This window comes from Oenanthe melanoleuca, chromosome Z (genome assembly GCF_029582105.1).
Source record: "Oenanthe melanoleuca isolate GR-GAL-2019-014 chromosome Z, OMel1.0, whole genome shotgun sequence".
In the NCBI taxonomy this organism is placed as follows: Eukaryota; Metazoa; Chordata; class Aves; order Passeriformes; family Muscicapidae; genus Oenanthe; species Oenanthe melanoleuca.
The window spans coordinates 74,789,200-74,808,334 of NC_079362.1; the positions used below are offsets into that span (position 1 = coordinate 74,789,200).

The 19,135-nt window shown below is 39.3% G+C and overlaps 1 protein-coding gene across 1 annotated transcript in view; it reads right to left on the reverse strand.

Annotated features, from left to right (window-relative positions):
- SMAD2 (SMAD family member 2) overlaps positions 1–19,135 on the reverse strand; it is a 50,225-nt gene that overhangs the window by 13,566 nt on the left and 17,524 nt on the right. The window contains 3 exon segments of the mRNA XM_056513881.1: positions 999–1,089; positions 1,091–1,134; positions 1,592–1,785. Of these exon segments, the coding sequence (XP_056369856.1) occupies positions 999–1,089; positions 1,091–1,134; positions 1,592–1,785 (329 nt within the window).

The window sequence follows — 19,135 nt, forward strand, 5'->3', positions numbered from 1 at the left end:
CATCTAGCACCTTAAATTGCCCTGTAAAGGTGGCAGCAGATGTGGCCAAAAATTAAAACAGAAAGGTCAAATTAATTGATTGTTTAATGCCATTTCAATTCTTGGATATGTTTAAATACAACACAAGCAATATTCTGCTTAAGACCTTTAGGTATAATTTGTACATTGAACACTGAGTTTTGTTTGGAGCAGTCATCTTCTTTCAGAGACTCCAGTTGTGAATTTTCAGCTTATTTGTAACATTAATACATTATACATTTATGAGCAAACTTCAGCTTTACTTGGTTTTACACTCCGTGAGACTTCCTGAAGAGATAGGAAACAGGAAGCTGAGGCAGGAAACAAAGGTCACTGATTTTATGTTTCAATAAGGGTAACAGGGTTTTGGGTGCAGCAGATTAGCGTTGTTGTTTGTTTTGGGGTGGAAAAAGGCGAAAAGAGGGGGAGGAGAAATTCTTTAACAGTTAAATGTTGTTAGTTGTTCTTTCACACTAAAAAGTCAAAACAGCATGCACACAACAGTAACAAAAAGCTAAAGTAGACCACTGTTGATGTGAACTACAGATCAAGACACTTCTTAAGTCACTGCTTTCCAACTTAAAAGTTTTCTCCACATAATACATAGGATGAGATTGAGTATCAGTTTATTACTCAATCTACAATGCACAGCATTTGGCAATCCCTGTATGTTTGTGAAAGAGGCTTAAAGCATAAGGTGAAGATCCACTTTGCACTTATTTGTACTCTGAATATCAAGTAAGCTACTGAAAACAAGTAAGCTGTTGTGAAATGACAGCAATATGGTTTCATGCAGGATCGTGTTCTGCAAACAACAGTGTTTAGGAATTTCCACTGGAATTAATACACAAAATCAACTAAATCTAATTTAGTGGTGCATATTTCAATTAATTTGATCACTTACAAGGATGAAATGACCATCTTTGTTCCAGTGGCACAATGTCAGAATATGCTGCCTACAGTGGGAGTCAAGAAAATACCTGGTATGTAATTGCTCTGTGGTTCAATCCCAGCTGGAAAGTTAGTGTTCTCAGGAATGGAATGGGTATAGTCATCCAGAGGTGGCAGCTCCTGTTAGGATCTCAGTATGCCGCGGCACAAGCACGGGAGGCAAGACTGGAAAGGCAAAATCCACAAATCATTGGTGAGCTAAAAGGAAAAAAAATAAATCTAAAACATCTAAGAGTTTCTTCAGGTATTTTGAAATATTCTGAAACTCAGCACTGCTAATACTACATTTGCACAGCTAGTTGCTGGAAGAGATGGGATTCCTGAGGTGCCTTAAATAAGACTATTCCACATTAGCAAAGGTAATTCAACTTTTTGTCCTATTCAATATGAATTGCACCTGGCCAGCTGGAAACTGTTAGCAGTCCTGAAAGTGTTTATAAATACATTTGTAAAGATTTTTTGGTAACTTTACTATTAAAAACTTCCAGGGATATGATCTCAAAAAGAATCTTGTACTTCTATCAGGAGAGGACATCAATCTTCTCTTCTTTTTTGTTTAAAACCTTATGCTGAGCAAACACAAACAGACGCTGCCGCAGAAAGTCAGAAGCAGTCCTCCTACCTGGTGTCTCCACTCTCTGGTAGTGGTAAGGGTTTACACATACTTCATCCTTTTTAAGATTAAAAGCATATTCACAGTTTTCAATTGCCTTAAGTTCATGGTGGCTGTGAAGGTCAGGCCAGCGCCACAGGCGGCAGTAAATGACATGTGGCAGTCCCTTGCGGTGAGACACCTGCAGACGGCCATCCAGAGATCTGCAGGGGAAAGATGTTGAGAAGCATTTACAGACTGCCTCAATCTCTCAAGCAATAGAGGACACACACGGGTGGCTCATTCTCAGAATTCAGTGCGTTGACTCTGCTAGTGACATTTATACTCTACTTAAAAGGCTTCAAACGCAATGAAAATGATTGTATCAAGCAATGTCAACTTATTTTTGAGTTGCTCAAATTATTGCCAGTGAATTTAGAGTTCATTAAAAGCCACTTACATCCAAACAAGTATTTAGAATGATTGCTTCATATATATATTTTTTTAACTGCAGAAGACAGTTGTTAAAAATAAAATCATACACTTAATGGTCCCACTGCTAAAGGCACCTCAAGGCTTTCTGTGGCATGGATGCTTTATGGTTTTAAGCATAAGAACTCCCACAGGACTGCAAATAAGCCTATAAGCAGTCAGCTGCCCAAGTGATCCACATGGCAGTATAACTGCAATGCAAAAAACATGAATGCACATCTTGTAAGGGTTGTACAGTTTATCTTCTTCACTTCATCTGCCTTGCTACCAGCTGAAAATGTTTTGCTAGTTTTAAGACAGACTGCATATGCTTACACAAATGCAGATGTTTATGATTGTTATGGGATGGGAGACAAACCTCAATACACAAATCAAGTAATGTGACATGAAAAAATAAAGACGCTGTTTAGAATTTGCCCACCATTAAGTACTGAAGAATTTACAAACAACTCTTTAGTAGCTCGTATCTGAGCCAATTAGCAAGATTTAACTGAAAGCTTGTGGCATACAAAGCAGTTTAAACACTTTGTAAGATTAGGTCTAAAGAATTAAGTTTTCCAACTTTGTTAATATAAATACCACATTAGAGCTTGCATTTAACAAGTCTTCCCATTCTTTCAATAGCACTGGCATGAAAAAGGAATAACTGTAGAATTAAGAGTTTCATTGGTCAAAACATCAGCTATGAACACACTGATTTCTACACTGGCAAGGAAATACTTCAAAATGCTGTACCATGAGAGGCCTAGGAATCATTTTAGTCTATTTTATGGCTAAAGCATCCCATTACAGACCCTCCAAAGCCAATCCCTCCCACAAGATTTTTATGATGCGAGAGAGGGCAGAATATTCACCTGGTTTGTTCAGAGAAGCTGTAAAGGCCTGTTGTATCCCACTGATCTATCGTGTTTGGTGTACTCAGTCCCCAAATTTCAGAGCAAGTGCTGTGCATAAATTGAAAACAAAAACAAAAAATTGATATGAATATGGAACATGGTTATTCAAAACACCATGATGTCAAACATGGAAAAATGTACAGAATACTTCCTTTCACATAGAAGATAGAGCACTGTTAGACTGGCATTTAAACTGACATCTCATGCTATATTTTCTATATGAAGGAGGCTATCAAAATGGAACAAGTGATTAAAGGTAAATGATAAATGTTTTTAAAGGTGAACAAGTTCTCAGGTTTAAGTAATTGATACAGTTGCAATGTTCCTTAAAACAGGCAAAACTTCCTCAGCCTAGTTCTTTACAAAATTCAATTTTAAAAGGTAGTTTCTGGGTTGGGTTTTTTTTTTGTTCGTTTGTTTGTTTTTTTGTTTTTGTTTGTTTCTAAACATAAACTGCCCTAAGCCTTCAAACAAAGGCCATGGGTAACCAAAACTGAACATCACAATCTAAAGTTCAAGTACCACCTCTCCAACATTAATCTTATTTTCCATGCACACACTAATTTGCTGCTATTCTGAAAAAACAGACTCTGAAGAAAAACACATTATAGCTGATGCTTAACTGTCTTCCATACTCTCCTTGATTAAGCCGCTAAATATTCTTTCACACAGTATACAAAACAGAATGTTTAACAGTTTTACAGTGTAGTACCTTAGGATTCAACTATCACATAACAGCTTTAATTGCTTAATCAAGCAGGAGAAAAGGAAAAACATCTAATCCTTCACAAACTGGTTCAAGGAATAGACCACAATAGGAGAGATAAAGGAACATTCAGACAGACACAAACTAAAGCAGAGGCAGATTTAAACAAAACAAGAAAACAGCACAGGATTGTAAAGAGGCAGCAGACTTTCAGAAGCATAAACGAAGCTCAGTTCCGTAACATACTTGCTCAGTGACCACTGAAAACACACAGTTTATTTTATATAAGTAACATACAACTAGACCTCGCACTTCAGAAATGAAGATAATTTAATTCACAAGCAACTTGAATCTCTGCTTACTAATTATGCAGCCTGAAATCTGGCTGGCTGCTACATTACCTTTAAAATTAACAGCCTCTGAAAAGTTGCAACAGGAAGAATCCAAGGTCACCAAACTTCTGATTTTAAATGTGCCGTGACTGAATTTAAATTACCAAGTTTAGCCAATACACTCCAGTTTGGATTGAGTGCTTAAGAAAAGTGAGGTGTTGGGTGTTTTTATTTCTTCTCATTACAAAGGGAAAATTCATTAGTGTTACAAAATAAAAGAGCAGACAACACACCACTGGACTTGAAGCCACTTTCAGGACTGACAAGCACCTCAGTTCCACAGTGACTTTTAATAAAACCTAAGTGCTGGCAGCTGGTGAATAGGTCTTGCTTCCTTCTTGCCTCTACCACACACCTCATTTCTAATGCCATCCCAGTGAGGCTGAAATGTGCATGCCAGCAAAAAGCAACTCGAGTTAATAAACTGGCTATCTAACCAGAACAAACATGCCTGAAAATACATGTTTTGAGTTATTTTCAGTGAAATCACTTCTATTCACTGTTGTTACATGAGCACTACAAAGCAGGAGAATGTAACTATGGATAGCAACAGTCTGCTTTTATCACAACTAAATATATTAAATAAAATAAAGCCTATCAGTGTATTACTGGTTATAGGTACAAGTAAAATATTGTACTAGATGACTTTGCCTAGTAGAGAGCAGCAGAGAGCCAGAGATGAAGGCCCATTCTCTGGCACAGATCCAGCTCTTCAGAAAAGCCAACCATCCTGAACAAGTTGCACTTGGGCACCATCCCAGCTCTCCAGAACAGGTGGGCAAAGAGGGATCTTGCCCATGGCTGCATCAGCAGGGCCTGCAGCCTCTCTTTTCCATCCTCCTAAGACACAGTCAAAACTGCAGGCCGCCAAAAGCTTTGCAAGGATTGAAGTAGTTGCCCTGAAGACACGCAGGTAGCCTGTGGGACACCAGGGAGCAATTCTGCACTGTACTGTGTCCTTAAATATGCACCACTACTGCTGCTGAAACAGATCATCCTGTACATGCAATTAGAAGAACAATCAGCAGACACAAAGCCTGCTGCATATTAATTGACATAGCGAGCTCTGACAGCTCACTACCTTTGAGCAATGGATCCTTCATAAAAAGCAGTGCTCAAAAGCTGATGCTGTCACACAGATTACATGTTCCCAAAATTGTGGGGTGCATAACTGGTATAAGCATGACATGCCACGGATTTGGTTCACAAGGCTTTTAATACAGCCCATGCAAAAGTAAAATTTCATAACCCTTGACAGAACAAGATGAACAGTATTTTATACTGCTAACCTCTTCTCTCTATAAATATTCAAATCTGACAGCATATTCCACAACCTTAGGAAAGACAAACAGTACCCTGAAGCAGACTGTGTGACAGAGCCATAGCTTGAAATAAAGCTCAAAACACCATAGAGAGAGGATAAGCCAAGAGGCACAGAAAAGTGGTCAGTCAGAGCAACAAAACTGCTCCAAAGTCATCAGTTTACATGGCATGCTACTTTCTGGGATGCATATCTGCTTAGAGCTGGGATTAGTATTAGTGTTTTACTGTTTTATCTACACTAGGACTACACTTAAACTCCAATGCACAACCAAATACAGGAGAAAGAGTCCGCAGGAAATCATTCCATATGATCAATGAAGTCAGCTCAACAAAGCTTTTATTGTTTGCTGGAAGAAATGTCTAAAGAAATAAAGAGGTTTCTCTACTTCCTGCTGACATAAAAGATCCATTGGCTACAAGGTGCAAGATCGTCCCCTCACCACATCACCCATGCAATAAATCAAGGCTCTTAAAATTCACGCACACACACATCAGATCAAAACTAAATTCCTCAAACCCTAAAACCATACTTCACATGCAGTACTTCCATGAAAGGCCACAGTATGTTCATTCATACACAAGCCATCGTCTGACAGAGGGCAGGCAGGTCTACTCATCCCTGAAAGGTGGTGCTGGAAAGGTGACTGAATTCTGAAAAATGTTTTAACCACCGCTAAAACCATCGGAAAGTAAGACAGGAGCTACAGATTTATAGTAGTGCAGAATTACTGCCTCAAAATAAACAGGAATCACTCGCTCCTCAATCTACCTATCTGAAGCATTCAAAACCCTGTGTGATACAAAGATTCCTTCCCGTGTCTTAAGTTTCAGGAGAATCAAGTACTAACATCTGTACTCATAAGTCAAGCCTTGTCTGGAAATATTCCCGGGCCCTGGAAGACGATCATGTATGCTAGAAAGCAGCTAGGACATTCCCCAGCACCAGGCTGTGCCAATTACTGTTCTCCCACACAATTCCCAGGTTTGAGAGTCGCACACCAGCGGGACTCACTTACACTGGACAATTCAGATGCAGCTCCCCTGCTCTGCTAGCTAAGGGTTGAAGAGCATGGACAAGAGTCCTGAGCCAGTTGCACGATGCCTGGGAATGTTCCCAGGCAAGTTTAATTTATTAGGAGGGAGGCAGCCAAGATGTATCACCGTTTCACCTTCACTAAGCACTCAAGCTGAAGTCTGGAAGCACACTTCAGGCTTTGTATTTTACCAAACAAGGGATTTTGGTTTTGAACTTGCTGTATGCTGTATCACTGGTAAGTCATCATTGTTTTCAAACTATAACTAGGCTCCTCTGTCATTGTACCTATATCTTTTCTGTGCAGACAGTGTTCAAATATACTCCAAAACACAAGTCCAAAGATAATATACTCCCTCTCTCCTGGTCACTTCCCTTCCAAAGAGTACTTTCACTGCTGTTCTCAAAACAATTTGTTGACAGAAACAAGTCAACATTTGGTCAACAATACAAAAGCTGGTTTTTTATCTTTTCAATGCTTTTCAACGGTAGCTCCCAAAAGCAAATCACCGTGTTCTTTGGCCTTTAGCACCCCATGCTTGAACAGAAGATTGTTACTTTTGCAGATCCCACAAGTAAGTGAATTTATTCTAAGGGACTTCAGGGATATAAAGCACCAATTTGGCTCAGTTTCCCAGGTGATGTGGAGGTCTAATGAGAGAAAGGAGACATGCCAAAAAAATATTTGCAAGGAATAAGAACTGTTCTTTGAGACCCAGGTAGTTTTAGGGAAAGGTCCAAATCTAGCAAGTAGGTGGTTAAACTACTGCACACTAAACCTGGGACAACTGGAGTTTGGGACTCTTTAGGACAGAGAACTGATGCACAAAAAAAGGATCAGACAAGTTTATATACAGTGGAATCAAAGCTACTTCAATCAGAACCTTTCCCCGAATGGAAAGGGTTGTAAGAGCTGGTGTTTGAACCTCGCTTTTTACCTGCTCACAAGGAGCATCATCTCATATGATACTGTGCAATTCTGACAAGAAGAATTTTTAATGTAGCTATCAGCATATAACAGTACCGAATGCCTTCACTTCTTCCATTTCATCATTTCCTTTAACAGGAAAATCTCAGTTCCAAAAAACCTGTACTCTGGGCAAGAAGTTACCTACACAGCAGTGAGCTGTAGCAAGGTTTCACAATTCTCAGACAAAATGCCAAAACTGACTGTCTTTATTCAATAAGACAGAAAACTGAAAAATGTGGACATAGGAAAATCCCAACTATTGAGGATAATCTGGAAGTATTTGTATTGCCTTAACTACATGGCACAGATGATGTTCCCAGTAAGTATTCCACAACCTTTGTGGAATAACAGTTAATGGTAAGTCTACTACAAAAGCTGGACTATCAAGTCCTGGTGCAAATACAGATAAATTACTGATCTGCTCATGACAAATGAACATGTACAAACAGTTTCTGCTACACTCATGAATAAGCAATAAAAATTGTTTTAATGTAGTGTGTCTCTACTAGAGGAATAATGTCCCTATCAATGTCCATAACAACAAAAAAACTCTTACATGAATGAAACAGTTTAAAGAAATGCACTATACTGATCTTCATGAGTGCAAAAATACACATGGACCTCTTATCAACTGGAACACTGCCCAAAACCAAGTTCTTGTATTTTGTATAATTAGGTGGTAAAGGACACTGCAGAAGAACAATGAAAAGGACAAGGTGACCTGTGACAGCACAACCTCATCTCAGTGAATATAGAAAGACATTTGCATCTTGGCTTGTAGCAGCAGTAACTCTACACTAGGAACATCAGCAGCTGGAGATGTATATACACAGATCAATCCACAATCCCTTCACTCGTGTCCAGATGCCAACTATTAAAGCCTACTGGTACTCAACATAGGCTGCTTAATTAGGATTGTGGGAGTCCAGAGTTTTCCTCTGGCTTCCCTGGGAGGTTTAAGATCCCCCTAGCGGGGTCCCCAAAGACCCTCAAATGAGACCCAGGTGTCTCAGGGGCTGGATTCAGCTCCTTGGAACAATTTACCAACATTGAGAGAAGAAATGCAAGCTGCAAGAATAAACAGAACGTAAATTAGACTGTTAGAATGTAGAATTAGCAGATTTCTAAAATGTTTCTATTAAGGGGCTCATGGCCAAGATGGAAAATTTGGGGGTGTGGATACCTCTTCTTCCTTCTTCTCTGTGTCATCCATGCTGGGTGACATGCTGGCACTTTCAGATTGGATGGAGACAAAGTTGGACAGGTTAACAAAGTTGTAGTATTGTATTGGAAAATAATTGTAAATACCTAGTACATAATTTAGACTATAAAAGATAAGTTCTGCCTCTGCCAGGCAGATTCTGCCCTGGACGTCTAGCGAGCAGAGCGCTGTTCATGGACAAAGCATTCCTGAGATAAGGAAGAATAAACAACCATGAAAACCTCTAAAAACAGCCTCCTGCAGTCTCTCATCGACGGGCATCGTAAAGAGCTGGGTTCCAAACCACCTGCATGTCTTCCAGAGGTGATCTCAGATCTAAGGAGACACCTCGGGATGTGACAAGGATCAGTTTCTCAACACAGTTAAAAGCCAGAGGTACTGATTTGCAGATCCAAGGAAGTATACGCAAGTATTGTCCAGATATTCATGGCCATAGCATGAACAAGATGGTGTCTACACATAGTACTGCACATACTCCAAGACATCCCTGCACTTTCCCAAGAGCATTTGCAAAGTACGAGATGCAAACAGGGATAAAGGTGACAGATTTTGTCAACAATACTCATTTTTATAGAGATGTTGTTTATTTGAGGCTGTAGCTGAAAAACCTGAAACCAGCAGAGTTTTAATCAGTATCCTGTGTGCACCAAAATTATCACACACACTACCTCGGCTGATCTAGGTATACTACAAGTTGTTGATACTATGAATTTATTACAAATTTTTACTGAGAAACAGAATGAACAAATAACTACCCTACCATTATTTACAATGTTGGCAATTGTGTGCTCAAGGTACTTTTTGTACTAAATGAAGTGCCTGCAACAAGTACAACGCTGGATGAAAGTAGGCAGAGCCACTTCAAAGATATTTACATATGAAGTACCAGAAAATAGAAATTACTAAATATTGTCACAATTCATATATAACTTCAGTTACATATCTTTTCTTCAAAGTCTTGAAAGGTGGAAAAGCTCTAAAGGAGCACTGAGTTCAGTCGGCAGCCTCCACTTTACCTGCAGTGGCAGCACTAGAAATATGACAAATAAAACCTGAAATGCAAAGAACACTGTGCTAGTCAAAGCCCACATTATACAAGAAACATTACAGAAACAGTCTTGGACATTTAATTTGCTTATTTGTGAAGTATTACACCAAGCCCCTAATATCCTTCCTGAATCTTTCACATCTTTCAGAATCTGCAGCCACTAACAAGTCTGCCAAGCTCATGTTCAAGGCAATCTTCCCCATTTGCCTTTTTCCTGCATCTTATAATCATGAGCCTTTCTCCCACTGAATCTAATTTGTCTGCCCCTACATCTTCTGGGGCATTTTTAGTGCTGGAGCTGTGGCTGAAATGAAAAATAATTTCAGCAATCTGTGACAGTATTTCATTTACCTGTTATGAAATGGGAGATGAGAATCAAAGTCAGGTTTCCAACTCTAGATTTCTCATGCAAGTCTTCCCTACAGAAGTGAGCCTGATGCTGGTTTTCACTCTGTTTTTACTCAATGACTAAACAAGAATGCAACAATAAAAATGAACAGATTTTTACTTGAATTAGAGAAGTTACTTATATAAGGACACAGGCACCTTTATACCAGCATAACATTTACTAGGCATACAGCTTTGACTTCTATTTTGTTGAATAGGTAGGAAAGAGGCAGAAAATTTGTTTAAGAGCTACACCAAGCTACCCAAACTGGAGTTAGGCCAGTAAGAAATGGCCAGACGTATGGATGCCCATTTTCTCTTAACAAGTGGGCAGTGCCAGTGCTTTAGCATTGCTCAGGCTGCCTCTGTAAAATCTACCTGAGAAAACAGGTTGAAGTCTGCAAACTTGAGGTCTGTACCTTGTATACAATATCTGTACCTTCGATTTAGTTTTTTAAAAATGATTTTTACATAATGCCTTACATCCAAGACTTCAGAGCAATGTAGTGAGCAGGAAAATCAAGGAAGGAACACCACAACACTGACTTGGCCTCCAATTTACCACAGGTTTGGCTACACTGAAGTTGCACTCCTGTGAATACATTACCCATTACACTTCATTGATTCTACCTTTGAGAAAAGGACCAGTGAATTGATGTAAGGAAGAAGAGAATCCTTCCTCTCATAACAGTTGCGTTCTTCCTGATGCAACCGAGATTCAAGAACAGCTAAGGAGATACACCAAGCCTTTGGAGCTAGTTCAGAAATTATCTCAAAGTCTCCAGTAACAGGAAAGACTAAATTGAAAGGCTTAGGTGTAACTGAGTTTAAAATAAGTCAACAATTTAAAAAGTTCACTGGTTTAGATACATACGTGAGTACTATACTCAGCACAGACAATTCCTAGGTAACCTGTCTGATCATGGTTTTCTTAGTTCTGGGTTTCAAATGAAAACACATGTAGCTGCTTTTATATTTTGATTTGATAGTCCTTTCTGCATACTCACTATTAGCATTTTTTTCCCTATTACAGCCTAAAATGCCTACAAACCAGAGAGGAGCAATGCTAACTATATTACCTGTCTTTCCAAGTAGCACTGCAGCTGGCTGTGTAGTCAACAGCCTGAACAAACACACTCTAAAATGCAGTCTGGTTGACCTAAGTGCCTCAATGAAATGCTGAAATGCATCTTGCTTGTGGCTTTTTTCCCCATCCTGGGAGTGACAGTGAAAAGGTTACTTGCACTATGCTTACTTAGGAAAGACTAGAACAACCTGCAATGAGGACATGAATGCTAAGTTCCTTTCTTGACATATCTACCATACTCCTCCTTCGAATTATTTTGCATCCCTGCAGAATGGATCAATTTGCAATTTTCACTTGCATCTCCAGCATCCATATTACAGTGGCATGATGTCATCTGCTCACTTAAGTGTACAGAACCATACACACACACCTATCAAATGGAATGACTCAAAGCTACAGCAGTTCATTCCTGCTTGTCAATGACATCAGGTTACAGAGGTCCTGATCTCATGATCTTGTACCAGAAAACAAAGATGCGGTAGTTCAGTATGAAATAATGATTTCTCTTCCAATCACTTGCTAGAGGGTTGAGCTAATAAGTTAACCAACACCAATTAAAATCACAGGTATGAATTCTTTTTCAAAATTATCTATACCACTTCAGGGTGGCACTTGCCTTTAAGAGGAGCTGGACAAAGATTCTTCCACGGAGACAATTCTGTGATAGACCCTGGGGGAGAAAAGCAGGCCCCTAGAAAAGTTCTGTTAAAGGGCAATACTAGCAACCAGAGGAAATTAATACTTACATGCATTTACACATAACTATAGGTGGATAGTTGAGGTGGTTATAGGTAGTTTGCCACCAAAATCTCCCATTCTTCAAAGGTGAAAAAGACCCTGGAAAGTCTAAGAAAAGGATATTAAGTAATGTCTTACAAAGCCCTAGACTGAACCTTATTGCAGAACTGAAAGCACGGATTTGTCTCTCAGCACAAACTCAACAAAATAAGAGTAAAAATGTGGGATGGGCAGTGAGCACCCAGAACCAGGAGTTCTTCCTCAAGTGTCTCTAATGCCTTATATTTACTTGTTTAGGAAACTGGCCTCACACAGTTACTAAAAAAACATATTAATTAAAAAAATTGTTTTTACTCTTTCTCCAGAATTCAAAAGCAGGCCTTTATGCTTCAAGCAGAAGACACATATTACTTGCTGAAAAATGTAGCACTACCTTATTTCCCTGCCTCCCTGCACCCCACATGCACATTCAGGACACACTACAGCCAAGATACATTTATGTATGTGCATATTTAGTGGAATATAAATCAGAAACCATTACACAACCTCTCATCTTTCAGAATGCTTTTACGAATAAAGTTTACATAGAATTTTATAAAGTATATTCAAAACCATTAAATCAAATACAAAATGCAGCAGCTGAACCTAGGAAAATGACATCATAACCTTCCTTATAAATGGATGTATGCTAAAAAAATTAACACATCAAAATAGCCAGAAAAGCAGGAGGCACAGGATGCAATTAACCTCTCTAACACTGTGGGAAAAGAAAAAAAGTCATTGAATGACTCCCATTTACTTCAGATTAAAACTTCAAGGATGTCCACAGGGGACACAAAAGTGGAACATGATGTACAAAAGATACTGTTAGAGCCCAACATTTGAGCTGCCCAGTGCTTGATCCAGGGCCAGTAGCTAGTTTTCTCTAGTTCTGCCGAGTGCCAGGCCAACAAATGATCTTGATGAACAGTATATACTTCTGTTGCCTTTTCTTCTTCCTGGTCACGTGTGCAACAAACTGCCTACACAGGCAAAAATACAGATATAAGGCTCTTCAAAGTACTTTACTATCCTCCCTTCTTCCAAATCCTGACATGCTAGCCCAGTGCTGTCAGACAGAATAAAACAGCCAACAATAATCAGTGCTACCTTTATTTTTCTCTCAATGCTAGGAGATCCTGGAAAGATAGCACCTCAAAGTTCAAGAACAATTTTCCCAGGATGCCATGGAAACCAAGCTGAAGTAAAATATTCCTTTCTTTTCTCATTGTCCATATGGTCTGTTCAGACACAAATCCGATCAGTGTTTCTACTTTCTGCTCAAAGGCAGGTGGGGAGTAGAGCCTGAAAACTTCTAAATGACAAGGTCAGGCAACACAGAGGTGGTATCAGGACTGAGAAATAAAAGGCACGCAGTGCAGCTCAGCCTCCTTCAAGACTCAGCAGGGAGCTGGCCACAAGTCTTATGCTCCAAGACCAAAGATGTGGAGCATCCAAAAGCAGCCCATGGAAATCATGAGCTAACAGCTTTGCTGGGAAACTTGCCCTGCAATTCCCTACTCTCAACCAAACACCACAGCTTTTAGAAGCTCTGCATCTCACAAACACTGAAACAGTCTAACTGGAGACAGGGAGAACCTAAGCATGGAAAAACTGTCCCCAGTCACATGTTCCCAAACAACCATCAAAACCAATCACTCCTAGATGCCCTGCATCTAATGAAGATGACAGGTGTACAACAGCATTCACAATGGCACCTCTCTAAAGACAAACCAAGGGGTGGAGGGAACCCAACAAACAAACAAAAAAATAACCACACACAACAAAACCAACAATAAAGAAAAACCTATTACCAAGTGAACTCACAAGCACTGAGGACATGGATGTTTATGCTTTAAGATGACATTCTTGAAATGGTAACTTGGAATTCCTACACTGCTTTCATTTGTTACATGATTACATCCAATAAAGGTTTTCTAACTGCTGTAGTTTCATATCTTTAGAAACCTAAACTACCCTATGATAATATCAGGCAGTGGGTTGAGATGACACACAGTACATTTTCACAGGTTAATGCTTTAATGCTGAAAATCAGAAATAATCAAGAACAAAGTACCTGTATATGAAGACCTACCCATCACAATATTGGCTGATATATCCACAACAAATTGGTTTGTTAACAGCAAATGGCAATTTCAAAAGACATTAAAAAAAAAAAATCACCTTTATCTCCAGTTCTCTAACCACTATTAGTCACAGTAGGTGTGGTGAAAGCTTTCCCCACAAGCTAACAGGTACAGCTACTAACCAAGGGCCAAGTCAAGTAATTTTTCTCAGGTAGTCCATCATCCTCCAAGTGGGTGAGTGGCTGATGCTACCACTTGCATGGGCTGTTTTGCAACTGATGGACAGCTGAGAAAACACAAGATGTTTTGATTAACCTGCTCAAACTACTGTGTATTTGCAAAGTAAAGGGGAAAGATTGGTTGTTCAAGATATTTGTCCATGGTCTTCAAAAAGTACATTACCTTGGCTAAAAGATCAGTCTTAGAACAACAGTTACAGGATCTTTAAATACCTCATTTCAAACTGAGCCTTCCTCTGGACAGCCCCCACGAATTACAGACCCATCTCAAGAAAGCCAAGAAGAAAACAGAAGTTATATGCTACGAAGTGGTTCATGCAGGGAGGCCACCACAATCCCTGCTGCAGCCCAAGCCATGCACACCCGGCAGAAAACTGGTGAAACCAAGAACACACTGACCTTCATCCACATCCCAAACAACAGACTACCTTTATGAAAACTTGAAGAAACACCAACTATTATATAGCTAAATTATAAGTGTTTCCTATAAGGAATTTCAAATGAAGTTAAACTTTGAGCCTCAGAGAAAGCTTCCCCAAGCTGAGGCAGAGAACTGAATCGTACTTGTGACATCACTGTCTGCAAAAAAATACCAAATTATGTCTGACAATGACATCACTGACAATGCCCACATTTCTTGATGAAAATAAAGAAAATTCACAACTAGCAAGGAAGCCATAAAAAGTCTAGAAGAGTTGCATTGTCCAGATAGAACAAAGCAGTATTTTGTTTTTAAAATGCACTTTGAACATTTGCTTAGATATTATATTACTTTATATGCTTTTGATAAGGCAAAATCAAGAAGGTAACAGCCAAAGTGCTTAACTAGAAGCCTCTACTCTACTCAGGCCCAGAAGTGAACATGGGACCCTACAGCAGATAAAGTCATCAAAAAATTGGAATATGCAGGAGACACTTCCAGAATAAGAACCAAAGTTACTTCCTGAGCTTTGCTGACTAGAGCTTAGGCAGAAAGGATGTGTCAAGACCTTGGCCAAGTACTGAAGTCTTCGACATCTTGCTCATGATCCACACCCACACACACCTGAAGACTGTGCCCACAAGTGCTCTTGCCTCATCCAATTGCTTAATAGGTAAAGCACTTTCCCAGGACATCCAACAGTTTATTTTCCTCACTCCACCTCCCAGAAGTCCATCCTGATCTACCACCACCTGCCCTCTGCTGAGGCAGCAGTTGCCCTCTCTCTCTCTCTGTCCTATGGCAGGCAGCCAAAAAGATGGGAGTTCCAAAGGCTCAAGGAACACTAACATTTAAGTTAACAAATTTTGCTGGAAGGAAAGCTGCTAAAATCCTTCTTGGAATGTCTGTGGTTGTTGGCCAAAGCATTGAGGGGTTCCCAGAGGATCAACAAACACATCAGCATTCAATTCCAGTAAAAATGTCCCATCAGTGAACAGAATTACAGAATTTTTTTAATGACTGCCATTAATGCGGCTTGGCCTAGGTAGAGCCCTTCTGTTTTCCTCCTATATTCACCTAATTGAGACACATAGTGGCCAGAAAATTTTTGGGTACTGTGTTTATACAAGGCGTCAGTCTGCAAGAGAGGTACATAGGACAAACAGAACATTCAAAATTAAAACTTAAAAGAACTGAAAAAGAATTTTTGTCATTGGTTTTGTGGAATTAATGAGCATGGACACATTTTAATTCCTTTCCCCAGTATGGTTGTTAAGTTTATTCAAGCTCCCCCCACTGTAGCAGAAGGGGATATTTATGACATAAAGCGAATAAAGAATTATCAATGAGCTTAGGTGAATGGAGGCTGCACTGCTGCAGGATTATGCAGACACTGTGAGTTTCAGAAGCCACTCCTGAAAAATGTACTTGGAATCCATGAGATAAACACTTCAGTAGTCTATTAGAGACAAGGCTTTTTTCAGACAAACACCTGAGTCAAAAACCATTTCAAACACAACTTTCTTTGTCACAAAGCTGCAAGATTCCACATCGTTCAGTATAAGCCTTTTTCCATGTTCAAACCTTCAAAACTACAGCATGAGTTGAAATTGTTTCACATATCAGAGGAATTCAAAGCCTTCAACAAAACTAAGGAGAAGTAAAGACTTAGTTCTGGGAGGTAAATCACTAAATTGAACTAAACAGTAACACTCAAATCCTGCTTTTAAGCAAAACTGAGTATGCTTCATTTGCACCAGGCTTTTCTCTATTCAGTACTCAAGAAATAAATAAACCAAGCACCAAAAAAGGGGAGAGTTTACCTACATTTATGAGCAAAGATTCTAAGTAAAAACTTTCAGCTCTAGTTCTAAGACTTGCTTGTACATTTTGTAATGAAGTCACAGTTTGGAGGATCTTTTCTGCACAAACGCTGAAGTCAGATTACTGTGCAGCACTTGTTCAGGGGGATTTCCCCAACCTCATTGTTCTTCTGCCAGTTTTAAAGCATATGCAGCGAGATGTGAACCTACTCCAGCTCCTGATTGTTCTCTTGTATCCTGCCAGTCAGCTTCAAACAATGCAACATGACAGAAGCCAAAGAAAGCTGTTCATGATGAGACTACAGCCCTGTACACAGTAAATTTTAGAAGCTTTCCACCAATCAGCAGTGCAACTGAGTCAGAGTAAGTGGGGAGAAAAAATCCTCAAGTAGTAAACAAGACATGGGAAATTACTTGTATTAAATTAGCAGGTGTACATTACAAGCAGGATTAAATCAGTGGGGAGCCTATTAACCAGCTATTTGTGTTCAAAGCTGCAGCAGTAAAGGAACTGCAGTATCTTGTTTAGCCTGTAAATTCTTCCTAGGCTAACAGCCTGAACTACATATTTGAGAAGTTTTTTCCTGTAAAATTGGGTGGGTTGTCATCAAACATTCACACTAGTAAAAATAGCACTCAGGTGTTTTGTTACAGTACCAAGAAAACTAAAATGGCTGACTTCTACAGAAAAAGAATACAATGAGGAAAGGAATCTTCACCGCACTAAATATAAAGCCATCAGCTACCACAGCAAGCTAGGGAACAGTTTAGCATAGACTGGGACTGGGTAAAGACTGATTCCTTTACTGGAGAAAAAAAAACTATTTATGAGATAATTTTGGGTCAGTATTGACAATAAAGCACACTCAACATATTTTTTTTTGAGCGACTAATACATTTTCTTAATAGCAGCATGAACTGTCAAGATGCAGGAATTACTCTTCCTAGTCCAGAGCTTTCTACCAGCTTTTCTACCAGAACCTACCATGCAGGTAAGTTGCTAAAGTAAACACAAGCAGCCTCAGCATCAGTTGTTAACCTGACAATTAATTGCATATTAAAAAAAAAGAAAAAAAAAAAAAAAATCAAGCAAGCTTTAACACCTATTTTTGATTCAGACTTTTCCTGCTTCTTACCATTAAGGCAATCCTAATGAAGAGGAGCATCAACTTGAAAAAAGAACTTTCATAAATTCTAACCACTCGCATTTTCACCCCCAAATTTGCTTTCACATCACTGGTACTTCAGCAGCAAAAAATACTTTAAGCTTTCTCCTAAACAACTAAGATGCCTTACACCAGTGAAGCTGGCATTATTACAATCCTTGAAAAAAATAATCTCCATTTATCGACAGAAAAATGACAGCAAATTAAAAACTTAGGTTACCTGGGAAAAGGCAGCAAAACCAAGGCCAGAATCCACATTCCCCCAGCTTTTATCCAGAGTTCCAGTTAGTACACAATGTAATCCTCAAAATTCAACATTTCTTCCTCCTGACTCGAGAGACAAGCTCCTTTGAACTACACAGCATTTTGCTACTTGCTAAGTATCTCGCACATTTGTATTTTTACACATTGACCTAGCTCCAGTGTCATGCCAATACTCTCTGCTTGGCACACCAACTCTAACAAATTATGTGGGTAAGTCACATGGCTTCCTGAATTGCACGAGCTTAAAACTGGCAGCCCTAAGTATCTTTGTTTAATTCTCTAAGACTTCCTTTTTCAGGATGACATCATTTTAAGATGCTGTAACCTGAGCTATGCCTACACTAAAGCTTAACCTCAGCTACAGCAATTCAGTCCTCACCACCAGCCACAGCTGTGCCACAAAGCAAATTCACAGTTACGTTTTAGTACTTGTAATTAAACCTCACTCAATTACACTTAAACGTAATTGCTATCCTTAATTTCAGGAAAAAGTTCATCCCATTCCACCCCCCCTTCCATGGGCAGAGACACCTCCCACTATTCCAGGTTGCTCCAAGCCATATCCAACCTGGCCTTGGATCCAGGAGCAGCCAAAACTTCTCTGGGCAACCTGTGCCAGGGCCTCACCATTCTCTCAAGGAAAAATTTCTTCCCAAAATCCCATCTTACCCAGTGGGTAAGCAGTGGGAAGCCATTCCCCCTTGTCCTGCCACTCCAGGCCCTTGTCCCTCTCTTGTAGTCTGTTTAAGGTACTTGAAGAGGCACTAAGGAATCCCTAGAGAGACTATTCCAGTAGGAAGTGGCAGTAGAGGGGAAAAAAAAAAAAAAAAAGCATTACCTTGTGCTCATATTAATCCTGTGTCCTACTCCACACGTGAAATATAGCAACATCATAAATCAAATAGGAAAGAAAACTAAAAAAACTCGCTTTTAGACTATAATGTGGAAATTATATTGAAAGGCTTAATAAAAGAAGGAATAAGAGCATTCAACATGATAGCATTATCAACATTGCCATATTAATTGCTAAACTCAAGTTTAGACATTAAGTTTCAGGGAGACTTGAAGTTAAATCTCACGTGTATTTTATTTCCCATTGTATGTCCATGCAGCATCTAAAGGAGTTTTGCAGCCTAGAGTTTGAACATGTAATTTCCCATAATTAGGGCAGCATCCTTTTGTTTATAACTACAACCTTTAGTCTTTTACAGAGAAGAATATTTAAGTTCCACCATAATTAT